Source organism: Amblyomma mixtum, chromosome 3, assembly GCF_055824585.1.
Source record: "Amblyomma mixtum isolate Tamu chromosome 3, ASM5582458v1, whole genome shotgun sequence".
Classification (NCBI taxonomy): Eukaryota; Metazoa; Arthropoda; class Arachnida; order Ixodida; family Ixodidae; genus Amblyomma; species Amblyomma mixtum.
The window spans coordinates 87,469,273-87,484,429 of NC_143014.1; the positions used below are offsets into that span (position 1 = coordinate 87,469,273).

At 48.9% G+C, this 15,157-nt stretch overlaps 1 protein-coding gene across 2 annotated transcripts in view; it reads left to right on the top strand.

Annotated features, from left to right (window-relative positions):
• The window catches only part of LOC149350841 (protein-L-histidine N-pros-methyltransferase), a 206,117-nt gene that overhangs the window by 58,386 nt on the left and 132,574 nt on the right, over positions 1-15,157 (top strand). For both annotated transcript variants that reach the window (XM_089580019.1, XM_089580018.1), the window contains one exon: positions 2,703-2,896. In XM_089580019.1, the coding sequence (XP_089436145.1) occupies positions 2,703-2,896 (194 nt within the window). The remainder of the gene's footprint in view (positions 1-2,702; positions 2,897-15,157) is intronic.

A 15,157-nucleotide genomic window follows, 5' to 3' on the forward strand; every position in this document is an offset into this window, starting at 1 on the left:
CATTCCTCAAAAATCAATTTACCGATGAGGGAGGCGTAGAACCGAATGGGCGATGGCGTTCTATGAACTCCCTGGCAGCGTTGCAAGACGCTGTCGCGTTCCACTCTTAGGGGCGAAAGTGCCCCCCCCCCCCCCCCCCCCCCCCCCTGAGTTTTGACGGGTGTCCACCAAGATATGTGAGACAGTTACTGCGTAATTTCCTTTCCTCAAATACAATAATCATTTTCTTCATTACGGGCCCTCTTTGTCTTTCTTCTTTCACTCCCACTTCCTCCCTTCGTCTACGGTGCGGTTCAGGTGTCCACCGAGATGACAGAGGATTACTGCGCCATTTCCTTTCCTCAAAAAGCGTTGCGTTCAAAGGGCAAGGCATCACGCCGAACGGGTGGTGGCGTTCCGTGGACTACCTGGCAGCGCTACAACACGCCGTCACGTTCCACTCCTAATGGCGAAGCTTAAGCGTCATTGATCAGCAGTTAATTAGTATTCAGACATTAATCAGTAATTATTCATTAATTAACTGATTTGTCATCACTTAGTAATTAGTACTCAATTATATGTGACGCCACCAGTGCCACAGAAGCAGTCAAAGTGGTGCGGAAAACGCTTCCGCCTCTACGCACTTTAGACAGTCAAAGTGCCCCCTGAATTTTTCGCGCTTTGGGCTATGTGGCGGCAGTGACCGAGAGATGTGCGCTGCATGCGTTCGCGTTGACAACACTGCTGCAGAAACGCGGCACTGGAGCTTAGTCCGCCGGCGTACGTTGGGTAAATTGGAACTGACGATGAAAAAGTTAACACGCACATAACTGGCTACCTCTGTCAGTGGACACCTTAATCGCGCTTTCAGCTACGTGGCGGTGGTGTGCACCTGCAAAAAAAACTGTGTTTTTGCATAATATTTTGTGCTTAGCAATGTTAAACCGCCAGCCAATTTTGGTTTTGCGACTTGGCGGGTTACTAGGCAGTTTCTTTCTGTGTTGTTCTTTTTGCTTCGGTACACTGTCCCTTTTATCTTGGTCCGAAATATACCCGCGTTTGTTGATGTATAGATTGCCATATGGGAGTGATACTCTTTCCTTTTTTTTTTCCGGTTTGGTTTTTTCTGTATGTCTCTAATTATTTCAGAGAAGCCTTCCCCAATAGAATAGTTAGTTGCCTTGAGTTTGTACCCTCCTCCTAACATTGCTACTTTTTGTCTGTAGTCCACTATAGCTTCATTATAGCTGGCCTAATCTTACCCGGCGCGGGCTTCCCATACCTATGTATGTATTCGCTCGGTGGCAGCCTGCTCAAGCTCTACTACAGTGTCGACGTTAACATTTTGCTCCAACTACTCGCTAATTTCGTCATGTTTTTTTCTGGAAGGCCATAAATAATAAAGTCAGACTGTTTACTGTGATTTTCTAGGTTAAATGTTCTCTTCATTTTCATCTATGGCTTGATTCATGCCGGTTATTTGTTCTTGGCAAGATTCTACCTTGTCTTCAAGGATTGCAAGTACGTCAAGTTTGTTTTCCACGTCTACCAAGCGTTTTATTTAATATATTTAATATCGGCTCCAATTTCGTCGAGCTATGTAGCAGTCTGGGTCATATAGGGGCCAGGATTAGGTTCAATATCTCTATCCAACAGCAGAAACCCTCTCGAGATAAAGGCGACATCAACAACCAAGGCAAAAACCGCTGAGCATGGCAGCACTACCAGGAAAGGGCCACTTGAGCGGATCTGATGCAACCTCGGAAATCTTTCCTTACCTGCACAGTCAATGCTAACGGATTGTCCGCTTCCCGCATGCTAGCAGTGCCCCCATGCCCAGTGGCAGAGTTGACCCAAGGAAGGCTGTTTATAGCGGCGGGGAGCAGTGGTGGCGGTGACTGCTGATCACGTTCCCAGAGTTCCGAGCCTGTTGTCGTCCTATGGTGACGGCGTAACTCCCACGATGTATGTTGGGGCGGATCCAGCACGTGGCATTTGTTAACGTAGAGCACGTGCGCAGTCCTGGTCACCCTGGTTTGCGCTGTGTCTGTCTCCATCGCCGGCATGAAACAGCAGGCCAAGGGACAGCTGCACAATGAACGTCAACTGGTTGTCAGCGGGCCACATGCTAGCAGCGCCACCGTGCCAAATGCTACTATGCCCACTTGGACTTTGAGTGGAGAGCTGGGCGAGTTGGTCTATATTTGCAAGAATAAAACCAGCGGAAGTGACGCAGACACAGTAAAGACACACAGGGTGACCAGCGTCGTACTGTGTGTCTTTAATCTGCCAGCGTCATTTCCGCTGGTTTTTATCCTTTCAGATATGGGCTAGGTAAACTCATGATTTCAGGCTGCCACCGTTGAGTGTGATTGTTTTGGAAAATGCCTGTGTGCCAGCAGTTTCTGTCTAAAGTCAGAAACTCGGATTTGTTAAATAATTTCTAGCCCCTAATTATTATGTCCGCCATGGCTGCTCATTCCTATGAGGTGTTAAACTTTAGTAGGTTGTGTTTAATGTTCATACCATGCGTGACAACCTAAGAGTCCGTCTTTGTGCATAGCACAGTATAATTTAGGCTTTTTCAACGTGTGTCTACGTCCGAAGCAAATTCACGACCATGCATGACAGTCAAATTTGCGGCATTGTTTCTATTTTTCATATATCGGCGCCCTGAAGATTCATATCGAATGGTCCCGTCTCCTTTCCCTCTTCCCTCGCAGTGGTACAGCATCAAAACCGAGCTGCTTGCGGACGAGGTGTTGCGGTCCCGCTTCGTGCAGTGTGAACTGGATGCCGACACGCAGTCCTTCCTCGATGTCAGCACGGAGAAGTCCAACTGGCTGGGCACCCAGATCATGCACGCCTTGGCTCGCCTCTTCTTCGGCTGGTTTGTCACGAGGACCACGCTGAACGGGTGCGTTTCTACGTATACATACCCGGGATGACGCGGTTCCTCCCTCGTCTTTGCAGCGCGGATGCTGCTTCCCAGCAATCACTTCCTTTGCGTTATACGCCGCACTGTGAAGTCCCAGTTCTCCGTCTGCTCTTGCTGGCCGGAAAAGACAAAAAAACGATTACAGTCGAACGCCTTTATAACGAAGCGCTCGGAACCTCCAGAGTCCTTCGTTATACAGGTCACTTCGTTGTAAAGGTCGCGCACCTTATCGCACGCAATAGACCAAGCCTAAGCACGTTCAGCAAAAGAAACCGTTTATTTAGCTTGAATTCAAGAGATACCTAATGAAAGAATCGGTAATTTTCTTCTGGACACTTCGTCCGATGAAATGTGCATCCGCAGCCGATCTTATCACATCGAGGTTCACGGAATGCTCTGCGGGAAAACACGGGAGCGATGCAAGGTACAGCTGCAGAGCGTCGAATGCCGCTATGGCCTCTCTTGTCGTCAAAATTTTGTTTCGCCTGCAGGCTCTTCGTCATTGCTATCTTTGTCGGCCTCCGCTTCCTTCCCGTCCTTGATTGCTTCGACGATGTCTTCAGTCGTCACTTCAGAGCAGGTCATCACGTCATCGTCAACGGCGACGTATTCGTCAGAGGTCACACCCGCTGCTGTGTTGCACGAAGCAGCGTACGAGTTGAGCGATTCCTGGAGCTGTGCAGCAGGACAGGAACAGTCGCGGTCATCGGCGCGCTCGTCAGGTGCGTCGCTAGCGCTGTCCTGAGCTGTAGAAAATCCAGCCTTCGACCAGCAATTAAGCACGACGTCTGGCGGGACGCTCCACCAAGCGCTCGTAATCATCTCAATGGCTTGGCGAACGTTTACCCTAGTTGGTAGCTCAACCTTGTGCTCCAGGTTTACCAGAATTCGTTGCAGCAGTCTTGTGCGGTAGTGCGCCTTGGCCGACCGTATAACACTTGATCTAGCGGCGGCAACAGGGAAGTGCAGTTTGGTGGCAAGAAATTCACAGTGTGCACCACGGCTTTGTCGCGACTGCGCAGGACAATGGCGGTGTCGCTGAGTGTATTCGTTGTAAAGCAACAAATCAGCCGTCAGGGGCGCCTAAATTCCTTCGTTGTACAGGCTAATTCGTTGTAATGGTCTTCGCTGTAGAGGCGTTCACAATACATAACGAAAGATAGGAATTCGGCCGGGACAAACAAAATCCTTCGCTATACAGGTCGTTTCGCTGAAGAGGCGTTCGTTGTAGAGGCATTCGACTGTATCTACAATTACTTAAAATTGCTGTGACTCTTCTTAGGAGGTCTGTTGATTGAGTGAAAGGACTAATGTTTAAGACTGACGACTACGAGGGCGCTAGTAGTTTAAAATAAAGTAACTAAAAAGGGCTCTATAGATATCATGTTTTCACTAACATTAAATTATATCTCTGTATAGTTTAATATTAGTGAAAACATGACGCTCATAGAGCTCTTTTATATATGTACAAATACAACTAAATCTATGTCTCCGACGGGTAGCCTTGGCTTATCGCTTCGCAGGCTAGATTACCATGATCGGCGAAGTCATGAGGGTGACCCATTCACGATCCGCCTTTTCGTGCAAGCAGCTCCGCTAGTTCGGACTCTGAATGCTCGTGCTGATTAATAGAGTTACAAAATTTTAAAGGCTCTTAAAGGTGCACTGAAGAGGATTCTGAACTTGTCTTTTTGCCGCTGGAACTCGATCTACACGTTCCTAGCATTCTTAGAAACTGCAACTTATTGCCCTGTATGGCCGATTTCCCTAATTAAATCGAATTAACGTCCGGCTCCCGCCCTTTTTTTTTAATTCTGCCTCGTACGATGGGCGGAGTCGACCAACGCGTGAAGTTCCTTTCAGCCAGCTCCGTGGAGGCTTTGCTTTCGCTTTATTTTGTTTTTTAGGTTTCCATGAATAAATAGTTTCATTCGCAGATAATATAGCCGCAAAATAAGCCCGCAGAAATAAAAATACGCGCGGACTATTTGCTACTACGGACTACTACGTATTACTCCGCCGATGGCAGAGCGGCAAGCCGCCACGGGACTGGGCGAAAGGCACTCCACGCGTTGGTCGACTCCGCCCACCGTACGAGGCAGAATTAAAAAAAAAAAGGGTGGGAGCCGGACCTTAATTCGATTTAATTAGGGAAATTGGCCACACAGGGCAATAAGTCGCAGTTTCTAAGAATGCTAGGAACGTGTAGATCGAGTTCCCGCGGCAAAAAGACAAGTTCAGATTCCTCTTCAGTGCACCTTTAAGGGATATCGACTGCTTCTTAAATCTTCGCTCGCGAGCCTCGATGGATTGGCGTTGGGCTAATGAGCGCAAGGCTACGCGTTCAAGAACCATAAATATAGTGAGGTTTTGGATAAGTTTAAGGAAACCGGTATGGTCGAGATTAATTCGGGCCCGCCACTACGGCGTCCATCGCAGCCAAAGTGCAGCTTGCGACACCAGAGTTCGACAGGCTCACTGGTAAGTGCGCTCATTTCGCCTCACTCACACTCCTATACGCGTATAAGTGTCAGTGAGCCAGTGTGAGTGTGGGCTTCTCTGAGCGTGAGCGAGCCTTTGGGATGGAGTTGGTCTCTGTGAGCGCTATTGAGCTCCTTTGAGTGCCAGTGGCTGTGAGGGAACTTGAGTCCGTATCAGTGCGAGTACACGGGAGGACGTGAGCCCCGCACATATCTGTGAGCATAAATAATTCCAGATGGTCCCGTTAAGCTTTCTACTCTAGCTAAAAATCTGAATTGCTGATACATTTTTTGGACGCGCCGCGCGAAATGCTTTGAGGCAAGCAAAAGTTAGAGGAAGCGCTGATCGTGAAACTAAAATGGTAACAAGGCTTCAAAGAAACTTGGTGCCGCGTATGCTTTAGGTGGGGAGATCAGCATCATCACTACCAGCTATCTACGCTCCGCCCGCCTTCTCAACACTTGCCCACGCGAAAGTCGAACGTATTGTCGAATGTATATTGCAGCAAGAAGTCCCGAAGTACAGGACTGCAATGGGACCTTATGCTCGATTCATTTCCGCGCTTCGCACTGGCTCTGTCAGTCAGTGGCCTCGCAGTTCACGTCGTAGAAATAGATGATTAGGCCCGCCGATGAATGCGCTGGTTCCGTCTCGGGTGAGTGAGGGGTTATGGGTGCTGTCAGGACTGATGTTAGGAACATTGTCACCCACATTGTGAGTAAGGTGTGCGAGTGGCAACTCTCGCACAGCGGTGGAATGAGAGAGTGAACACTCAATCGACCTGCAGCACTGCAGTGAGTGCATCTGCAGTGAGTCCAGCGCAGAACACTCACTTATGAGTGAGGCAGACTGAGTGCATTCATGACTACAGCCATGAACATTCACACTCACATGTGAGTGTGCCCTTGAGAGTATGAGCCCCTGTGATGGGAGTGTTCGTGAGCAGCCTCTCATGGTTTCGGGGGCCAGTAAAAACCCATACTTTTCTTTAAACTTTGGCTCGCGAAAGGAAAAGTGTCTTTTAGCTTTGTATTGATTTTCTCATTTTCTGCAGTTGTACGATGCGGGGCGCAGGCAGAAGGGTCTTTGGCTTTCGCCTGATTGCGCAGCTGTGCACTTGTTTGTTTGTTTGTTTGTTTGTTTGTTTGTTTGTTTGTTTGTTTGTTTGTTTGTTTGTTTGTTTGTTTGTTTGTTTGTTTGTTTGTTTGTTTGTTGCCTGCGGTCTTCCTTGTGATGTGCCTGCTGTGTTGCCTGCGGCCTGCAAGCTAGTGATTCGTGCGAGTTTAAAACTGGACCGACTGTAAGCGATCATCCCCATTGCATAGATAGGAGAGTGGCTAAATCTGGTCCGCCCTCCCTTGCTTAATTTTTTTCTTTGTTTTAATGTTTTTGGTGCCGCCAGTTCATATTAGTTAACTGAACAAGCAGGCAGGAAAACCTTATTTGATAGTCAGTCGGATTCTTAAGAGCGATCACAAGAACCATTTGGAGGCACCACTTCCTCGCGGTTCAAAACGGAAGATTTGTTGGCTTCGTCATGCCCGTCTGGCATCCAGGTTTTTCCATTCTCTTTGAACCTTCAATGCTCTGTCCCATTGCAGGTGAGTTTTCTGCTCTTCCTCGCCTTATCAGCCTCCCGCGTTTGTTTTCGAGAAATGACACACAGCGGTGCCTCACTGGAGAGGTATTTTAGTTGAGGTGGAAAGAAGGTCTGCACTAGGGCGGGACCAATGAACAGTAATCTGGGATTTATCAAGTTACTGAATCACTGAATCGTAGTTGGAACTACAGACTGTTCTTTGAAAACCATCTTTCACCAAAGGTGCTTTAGACCATAAGACTGCGCTGAAGCATGCTTGTTATTCGCTCTGTACTTCATATTCTATATTCTTCCGGTTACGCTTACAGGGAAGGAGAACTGCATGTTCTTATTATTTGTAGAACACTATAAATAAGGAACTCTACTTCCTTTTAACGTTGCCCTCTGTTAGTTCCTACCATAGCACATGCCATGATTGCAGCTCACCTACAAAGCCTCTCTGGCAACAAAGACTTCAGATTTAATGCATTAAATCGTACTGTAAACTTTTTTTTTGTTTCACAACAGCACATCACGCGACCTCTCTGCGAGCTTTCCAATGGCGCGCGTGCGCTTATTTCCTGGGCGCTGTCTCTCCTGCACGCCGAGCTCAGCGTTGCACATGGGGGCCGAAAGAATGAGGGAACGGTCGCTTGGCATTCACCGCCAGTGCTGAGCGCAGAGTGTGGCCACAGGTTGCAAGCCCCCCACGGGTTTCATTGTCAAGTTCAAGGCTCGCAAAGAGCCTTCCTTCTGCCCCGCCGCTGCTCCGATTTTGTGTCTGGGCGCTCCTATAGGGCGCCGTTGTGGGGCCGACAAAAACTGCCGTCTTTCAAACCGTCCGCCTTACCTGCTTGTGTGCGCGCGGCTCTTCGTGCGTTTCGTTTCCCGCTGTTTTGTTGCTGTCGCGAGCTTGTGCACTGTTGGTTTTGTTGGCGGCGGCGGCGGCGTCTTCTTTGCATGTCTCGCGCCGGTTGAAAAGCGAGGGAAGGAAGCGTTCGGAAGCGCGATGGCATTGACAGCAGGCAGTGGCTTTGAAGCAATAATCGACAAGTGAAACCGGGCTGAGATGTAAAGCACGCGCGCTTGAGAAGAGGAAGCCAGTGGTGGCGGAGGCCCGTTCCCATCCATTGTGGCGCGGTGCGCACCAAGTCTGTCCTGCCTGGGAGTGCTTGCACTGTGTCTGCTCTTCGCCGACATACAGTCTCAGGTGGCGCATGGTCGCCACTAGTTGCTTGTTTTTGCTTTCATGTTCTTGCGCGATTTGATGCCGATGTATGGGGGGTGGTGGAGGCATTTGGTCGCAGCCTCCTTTGTTTTTCTCGCTCAGCTGGCCCGTTTATGTGGTTCATGGCATCCCCGTAGGTTATTCTGATGCACTTAGTTCGCGTTCACTGCCGTATTCACACTGCGCTGCTCGATTATTATGTGCGCCACAGTTTTTCTTATTCATTTTGTAATGACACTGATCACAGAAATCGACGACAGAAAAGACGGCAAAGAGGCCGGGCTGCATTCAACTTCCCCACCCGATATATATCTGCTGAAATATTTAATATTCTCTGATGGCCCCTCCGTGTACGCCCGCTGCGCCGTCTCGATGCTTCACCTGCATTTAGCACCGCGACCGTTTGAAGAGAAGCCGCCCTTCTTCGGTCCCGCTGTTGTAATGTCGTATGCGTTGTAGTTGTTTCTAGGCGCTACGAGGGGGTACCCAAAAGAAACCGGACTTATTTTTGTTTGAACTTATTTGTTCACATTTTAAGCACAGACCTTCAATCTCCTTTAAAGTATTCCCCACTTGCAATGATACGCTTGTCGAATCTTTCATTCCATTTTTGAAAACATTGTTTAAATTCATCTTTTGTGATGCTTGACAGTGCCTCCGTCGTTTTTTTCTTCACTTCAGTAACATCAGCAAAACGCTTGCCATTCACCTATTTTTTCATTCTAGGAAACAAAGAAAGTAGCACGGGGCAAGGTCGGGAGAGTATGAGGGTTGAGGAATAGGGGTCATGCCATTTTTGGCCCAAAAGTGTCGTAGAGACAGGGCTGTGTGAGCAGGGGCATTGCCATGATGGAAAAACCAGTCACCCGACCGCCACAAATCTGGCCGCTTCCACCGCACACTGTTGTCCAATCTTTTCAAAACATCCAAGTAGAAAGCCTGGCTAACTGTCTGACCCTGCGGAACAAATTCTCAATGGACGACTCCTCTCACGTCGAAAAAACAAATCAGCATTGTTTTGAGGTTTGGTTTCACCTGGCGAGCTTTCTTGAGGCGAGGTGAATTTGAAGTTTTCCATTGGCATGATTGTTGCTTTCATTCAGGAATCGATTCAGGAACACTTGAGTTGTCCCCATAGCATCGTCCTTGTACGTCTTTCTTAATATTTCAAGAGTTTCCATTCAACTTTTTCCGAGCAAAAATCAGAATTTCACCAACGCACGCTGTTCACGAAAATCAGCCATTGCAAAAACGAAATTCACACAAAACAGTCGTCACTCTAAAACTCTGCCTAAACTAGTCTGACCTCCTTCAACGACGGCACTCGGCTTACTGACTCTGGAATGTTCGTTCTATGCGCTCCTGGTGGCAAAACGCGGTACCACAGAAGCTTTGCCGACCAAAAAATTTAGTCCGGTTTCTTTTGGGTACCCCCTCGTATGTTCCCATGGTTATCAACTGCGGCATTCCTCTAGCGTACCCGCTGTTTATATGACAGTCCTGTTGGCTGGTGGCCTGACTAGCTGCCTAGTGCCACGGCGAGTGTTCATAGTCCAGCCTTCGACAGCGGCTCCTTTATCCCACGTTGAGGCACCACGGTTTTGCGTCCGCGTCGTTTAGCCGATGCGGTCCGACGGTGAAATTGTCCGCGGCTTTGTACTCTCGATTTCGTTCAGTGTTCTGGCCATCGCTCCGCGTCTGAAAACAAGCGAAAAACACACAAGAGGTAACCAGGGGGGAGACGTGGCAGGGGAGGACAAGGAGAGTTTAAGTGAACGCGGCCACAACGTTCACGCGAGGGAAACCGCTCGTACTGCCACAGTGGGAACCTCAACGGCGATATGCAACTCCCCCTTTTTGTCTTCTTTTATTTTTCTGTGTTCTTTTCTTCCTTGCGCGTTTCTCCTTACCCTCTTTTTCTCTTTGATGCGCCATATGTATGCACTCTCGCTCTCTCAGTTGGGCGAGAGATGGCCGACGAAAAGCAGAAGGAAAAAAAAGTAGAGATGACAGGAATAACATTGCCCCCGAAAGCGTGGTTCCCACCGCCGCAGAAAGACCCAAATGGCCAGGCTTGTTTCTGACCCCTCCGATTTCCTCGTTTTCGTTCGTTGCCTTCTTTCTTCCCCCTTTTTTTTTTCTTCCCCGCTTCCTTCTTTCTCCCTCGACACTTTCTGCCCTCCCTGGGATCCCTCTCCTGGCTGACCATGATTCATGGAGGCCGAGCCTGGATGTATACACGAGGTGCAGTCGTTTGTCTCGCTTCAACAGGCCCGTCCTTGTGGGCCCGTGTAAAGACGCCTGTCGGGAGCTGCGGCGTAACGTGCTCTTGTGTCACGGGCCACTGCTTTGCCCTCCGCCTTGTCTCGCCACGCAGGCGTGGCCGCCGCCTCTTCGCACACCGGTCGGATGGCCGCTTTTCGCGCGGCGGCCGCACCGTGCCGGCCGCGTTTCGCTACAGGCAGGCTTCTCCCAGCACTGCCGCCACCGAGCGGGAGCACACAATGCCACGGGCACGCGATGAGGATACCCAGGGATGTCGTGGCGCCACCTTATGATACGACTAAACAAGCCCCGGGTGTACTGAGGTGCCGTGTTCTCCGCCGTTTATTACGATGAGGATCATCGTATTCATCACCGTAACAGTCCAAGTTAAGTGTCCTGCAAGTCAAAGGCCTCTCGCATTGATACCCCCTCACCGCTGTTTTGCCCCAGCCCCTGTCACCGTGTCCTCGCAGATTCCTAACCTCTTCACTCCACCTGATTTTCCGCCACCCTCGGGGTACTACGCGGCAGTATGTTGCTATCTCAGAGCTTTCTTCGTTGAAAGTGCCTCCAGCAAACGTAAAGCAGCTGCTATCGGCAGCCATGCGCATGTCATAACTTTTCCGAACACGGAAACCACCACGAAACAGCTGTGTTTTTTGGCTGCCTGGAAGTGCGGCCTGACAGTGTCGGGTGCGCTCTGCAGGTCCCTGGTGGGAGTGCAGTGCACATTTATCAGATCGCGGCTGAATGCTTAGATTTCCGAAAAAATATTAAATTCCGTGGCATCCCAGTTCCGAAACTTCTGCGGCCACTTGTACATCACGATATGAGGAGCCGAAATGCGGTAACGGCGTCGATTCCCTCTGATCGCCAACGTTGCCTTTCAATCCCAAAGGTGGCAGTATTTTTTTTCTGTAAGTGGTACTGTGCCGTTCATTTTATTCTAAGCCGTGGTCCAGTGCCAGTCAAGGCGCTCTTTGGCTCTTGGTAAGAGGCAACAGATTCGTCTTATTCTACAGCGGTAATAAAGTTTGGCGAACGATATGCTAGAGGTCCTATTCTAAAATGCCGCGTTTGCAGAAGCGTCATGTACATTGTGTCATGCTGTTAGGTCGCATACCGAGCACAACTGATGTCATAAGAGCAGCAATCCGCGATCTTCCGAAAAGTGAGGCGAATGGCAATACTTGCGGTTGTAGTGCGTTTTGTGTTCTTTTTCTTGTGGGGTAGGGTGGGTGATTCACTAGTCATGTTTCGCAATTTCTATAACAGCGGCTGCCCGCAGTAATTTTGGGTTTCTCTAAGGCCGTAACATTTCTGTCAACGTGCCTGATCCGTGGACACAGTCCAGAGGCTCCTGAATCCTGCAGCGCTGGCCAATGCGGAACAAGTGTGAAATTTAGTAATAGAAGTTCCTTCTGCCAATCAAAGGCGGTGCTGTACATAAAGCTCAAGCGTTGTTTTCATGCAGGTTTGTAAAAGCACCTTTATTTGCGCCATTATTCATGAGTGCCATCTGTCGCGTTTAAAGTTACGCGGGTTACTGAAAAGTTGGTTGTGAATGTTCGCACGCTTGATGCATGGTGCATGCAATGGCTTTTCTTTAATGTAACGTGTTTTTTTTTTTTTTAAGCACTAAGAGAGAGACGAAACCGTACCTCTTCTTTCAGTACTATGTAAGAGCTTACGTTTCATTAAAGGCACGCACATGCATATGGGCGTGGTCTTGGCAAATGCTGCTGGTGAATTTGAACACTTCTGAATGAAGCAACTGGCTGCGCAGAGCCTGGCATGCTCCGAATTATGGCTGTTTTCTAACTTAGACTGAAACGAGTAAAGCGCGAGTTTCCTGTTGCCTCCGAAAGATCAGTTTGAAAAAGGCATCTGGGGTGTTAAATTATAATGGAAAGCTGGTAACCTGCGGTGAAGCGCTAGTGATAACATTTTTCAACCAGATGAGCCTGAGGATCTCCGTAGCTTTCAAGAGTGAAGTCTCGTTTTACTCTTTCGTACGCTTCAGTGTTCTCTGTGCATTGTAGAGGTTGCCGAGCCCGCATTACTCAACTTTTCTTTATTACTGATGACCGGAAAACCGATCTTGACTTTTTCTCTCCCTTCGTCCCTTGTATCTGTGAGTAAACTAGCTTTCATGCCGGCCCGTTAAAAAGTCGTCGAAGCCATCGGAATCTTTTCTCTTTCTCTCTCTCTCTGATTTTCGTTGTTTCGTTTTTCCTTTTTCCTGACAGGGAGATGGAGTAGGCACGTCTCTCCTGAACCTAGTGGCCAGCGTTGAGTACTTTTTTGCCCACTCTTTTTTTCGCATCTCCCCATTGTTCGTGCTTGGCGTTGCATTAACGTCTGAACGGAAAGCCAGGCCGTGCGTACGGCAATATAAATAAATAAGCGCATGCAATGCCTGGCGCGTAAAAGTCGTCTAGAAAAAAAAGTTCGGAGGGCGAGAGAGGCAGAAGAGAAAGACTTTTTGCCGTTGTCTCGCTCTTTTCTTTGTAATGGCCGGTGGTCTCCCTCTTTTTTTGTCCCCTCTGTCCAGCTCCCTCCTCCCACGCGCGTTATGTGTTCCTTTTCTGTCCCTTTTTCGGGCCAGTGCCTCTGCTCAGACTGGAGAACAATATCGATTTTTTTTCGCCGCGAGCGGGAGGGAGACCCCCCCCCCTCCTCCCGTCCGGCCCCGTGTCGTTCGGTGGCAACTTGGTGGCAGACAGCAGCAGCCGAGAGAGAAGGATGACTGTGCGCGCGCGCTGCCGCCGCCGTTTGGCGCGCTTTAAAGCGCCGCCATCTTGACTTTGGCCACCGGCGACGGGCTGCGTCGGCCTGCCGTCTCCTCTCGCCGGGGGGCTGCCGCTCCCGGCGAGAGCTCCGGCTCGGACGCCCGAGCTGCCCCGCTTGGCCGCCGCGTTCGAGAGTGGCTCTGCTGCTGCCCTTCGGCGTTTTCAGGCACGCGTTGTCGCGGGGATAACTTTTCTCGCCGTCTGTGTAAATGCTCGCCGTAACTGCGTTCTCTGTTCTGGCGTCCTTTCCCGAGAGTCCACGTTTTTCCTGGCATCGGCGATGCGCCCCACCACCGAGCGAGAAATAAACCCAGCGACGACGCCAGAGCACGAAACGCAGTTGTCCGTCTTCGTTGACGTAGTCCTTGGGACATTAGATTGCTGACCCGAGTGCTAAGGTTTAATACCGTATTACCCGCTGGGAATGCGGATGCCTTCACTGGTGGCATCTCTTCACATTGCAAGGGGCTTAGTTTTCTCAAAGCGCCGTCACACCTTCACCTCGCAATATGTGGCTGAAGCTTGTAAACGTCCCCTGTGGTCTTATGTTGGGTTGAGCTGCCCTGCACTGGCTGTTTTTTACCATGCATACTGTAATTAAATGCATTATGTGACTTTTGGCTTTCACGCTGATGAATCGGACTCATTTTTCGCTCAAAACTTTACTGATCGAACTTCTCGAGCCCGCACGTCAATTCTTGTAAGCTTCTCGAACTACTTCCGTCGTATTTCGGACGGAAGTTTCGGGTCCTACAAGTGCAAAACGTCCATTATACTTTGTAAAGCGGTGGGCTGGTATGTACAGTTTCGTTTGTGTGTCGTCTACGTGCAAGTGTTTGTAGTTTGGCTCAGTAAAGTAAGATGTCTCCGCCAAAAAAAAAAAAAAAAAAACTACCCGAGAGCCGTGGCATATCCTTTTTTTTTTGTTTCACTAATCGTGAACACGTGTCTTGAAGCATTGAGCATCACAATAAAATGTCTGGCGTGAAGCTGTCATATGGAAGGTGCTTACCTGCCATCTTTACATATTGATCGCTTTTAAATATTAGTTGTATGGAAAGTATCGTTGGGGCGGGATAATTTATTTAATGCAGTTTCCAGTTTTGGCAAGCATTTGAGAACAATAATCTTAACGCGCGTAAAAATAAAATATTGCTGTTTCGCTGCAAAATAGCAGCGACATACCTTTTTTCAATGCATCAAATTTGGGGCTTTTAGATATTATAACGAAACAAGACTAAAAAAATATTCAGTTTTTTTCCAGCACAAAACAAGGAGTGGACGCAGCCGTTGGAAATCTCAATGGAAAAACACCTAGTAGCCGTCGGCAGCAAAATTAGGCATTACGAATTCGAATTTAGACCACTGTCCTGGTTATGTTTGCAAAGCGAAGAATTCCGGAACAGGTTCGTATTTAGCGAGCGTGCAGTACTAGCCAGTTAAATGTACAGGTTCTCAGCAAAGACGGGTTGTTGTAAAACTGCGCGGGCAGCTGTTGTGATTAACTCATGTTTTGTGTGCGTGTGACTGCATGAAATGGGAGGACGCCTTTGAGCACGTTAATTTGTTTTGCACCATCATACCACATTGTTCGTTTCGTACACATGGCTGGAACTTTTTTTTTTTCCCCTCGGTGGCCAGAACGAGTGCCAAGCACAGAAGTAGCACCCGTTCTACTTCTGTGCTTGAGACTGCGGATGCGTTTCTTGTATTGCAGGCAGGACAAATGTAAATGTTTATGCATACGTTAGTATTCGGAGCACCACGAAGGACCACAGTTTTGGTCGGACTCACGTGTGGGGTATATTGTCTTCGTTCTGTTTTTTGGGCTCTCTCTGACTTCATGACAATGAAGGATGCATTTGTGGGCGAAAGGACAAATCGAGACATTAATT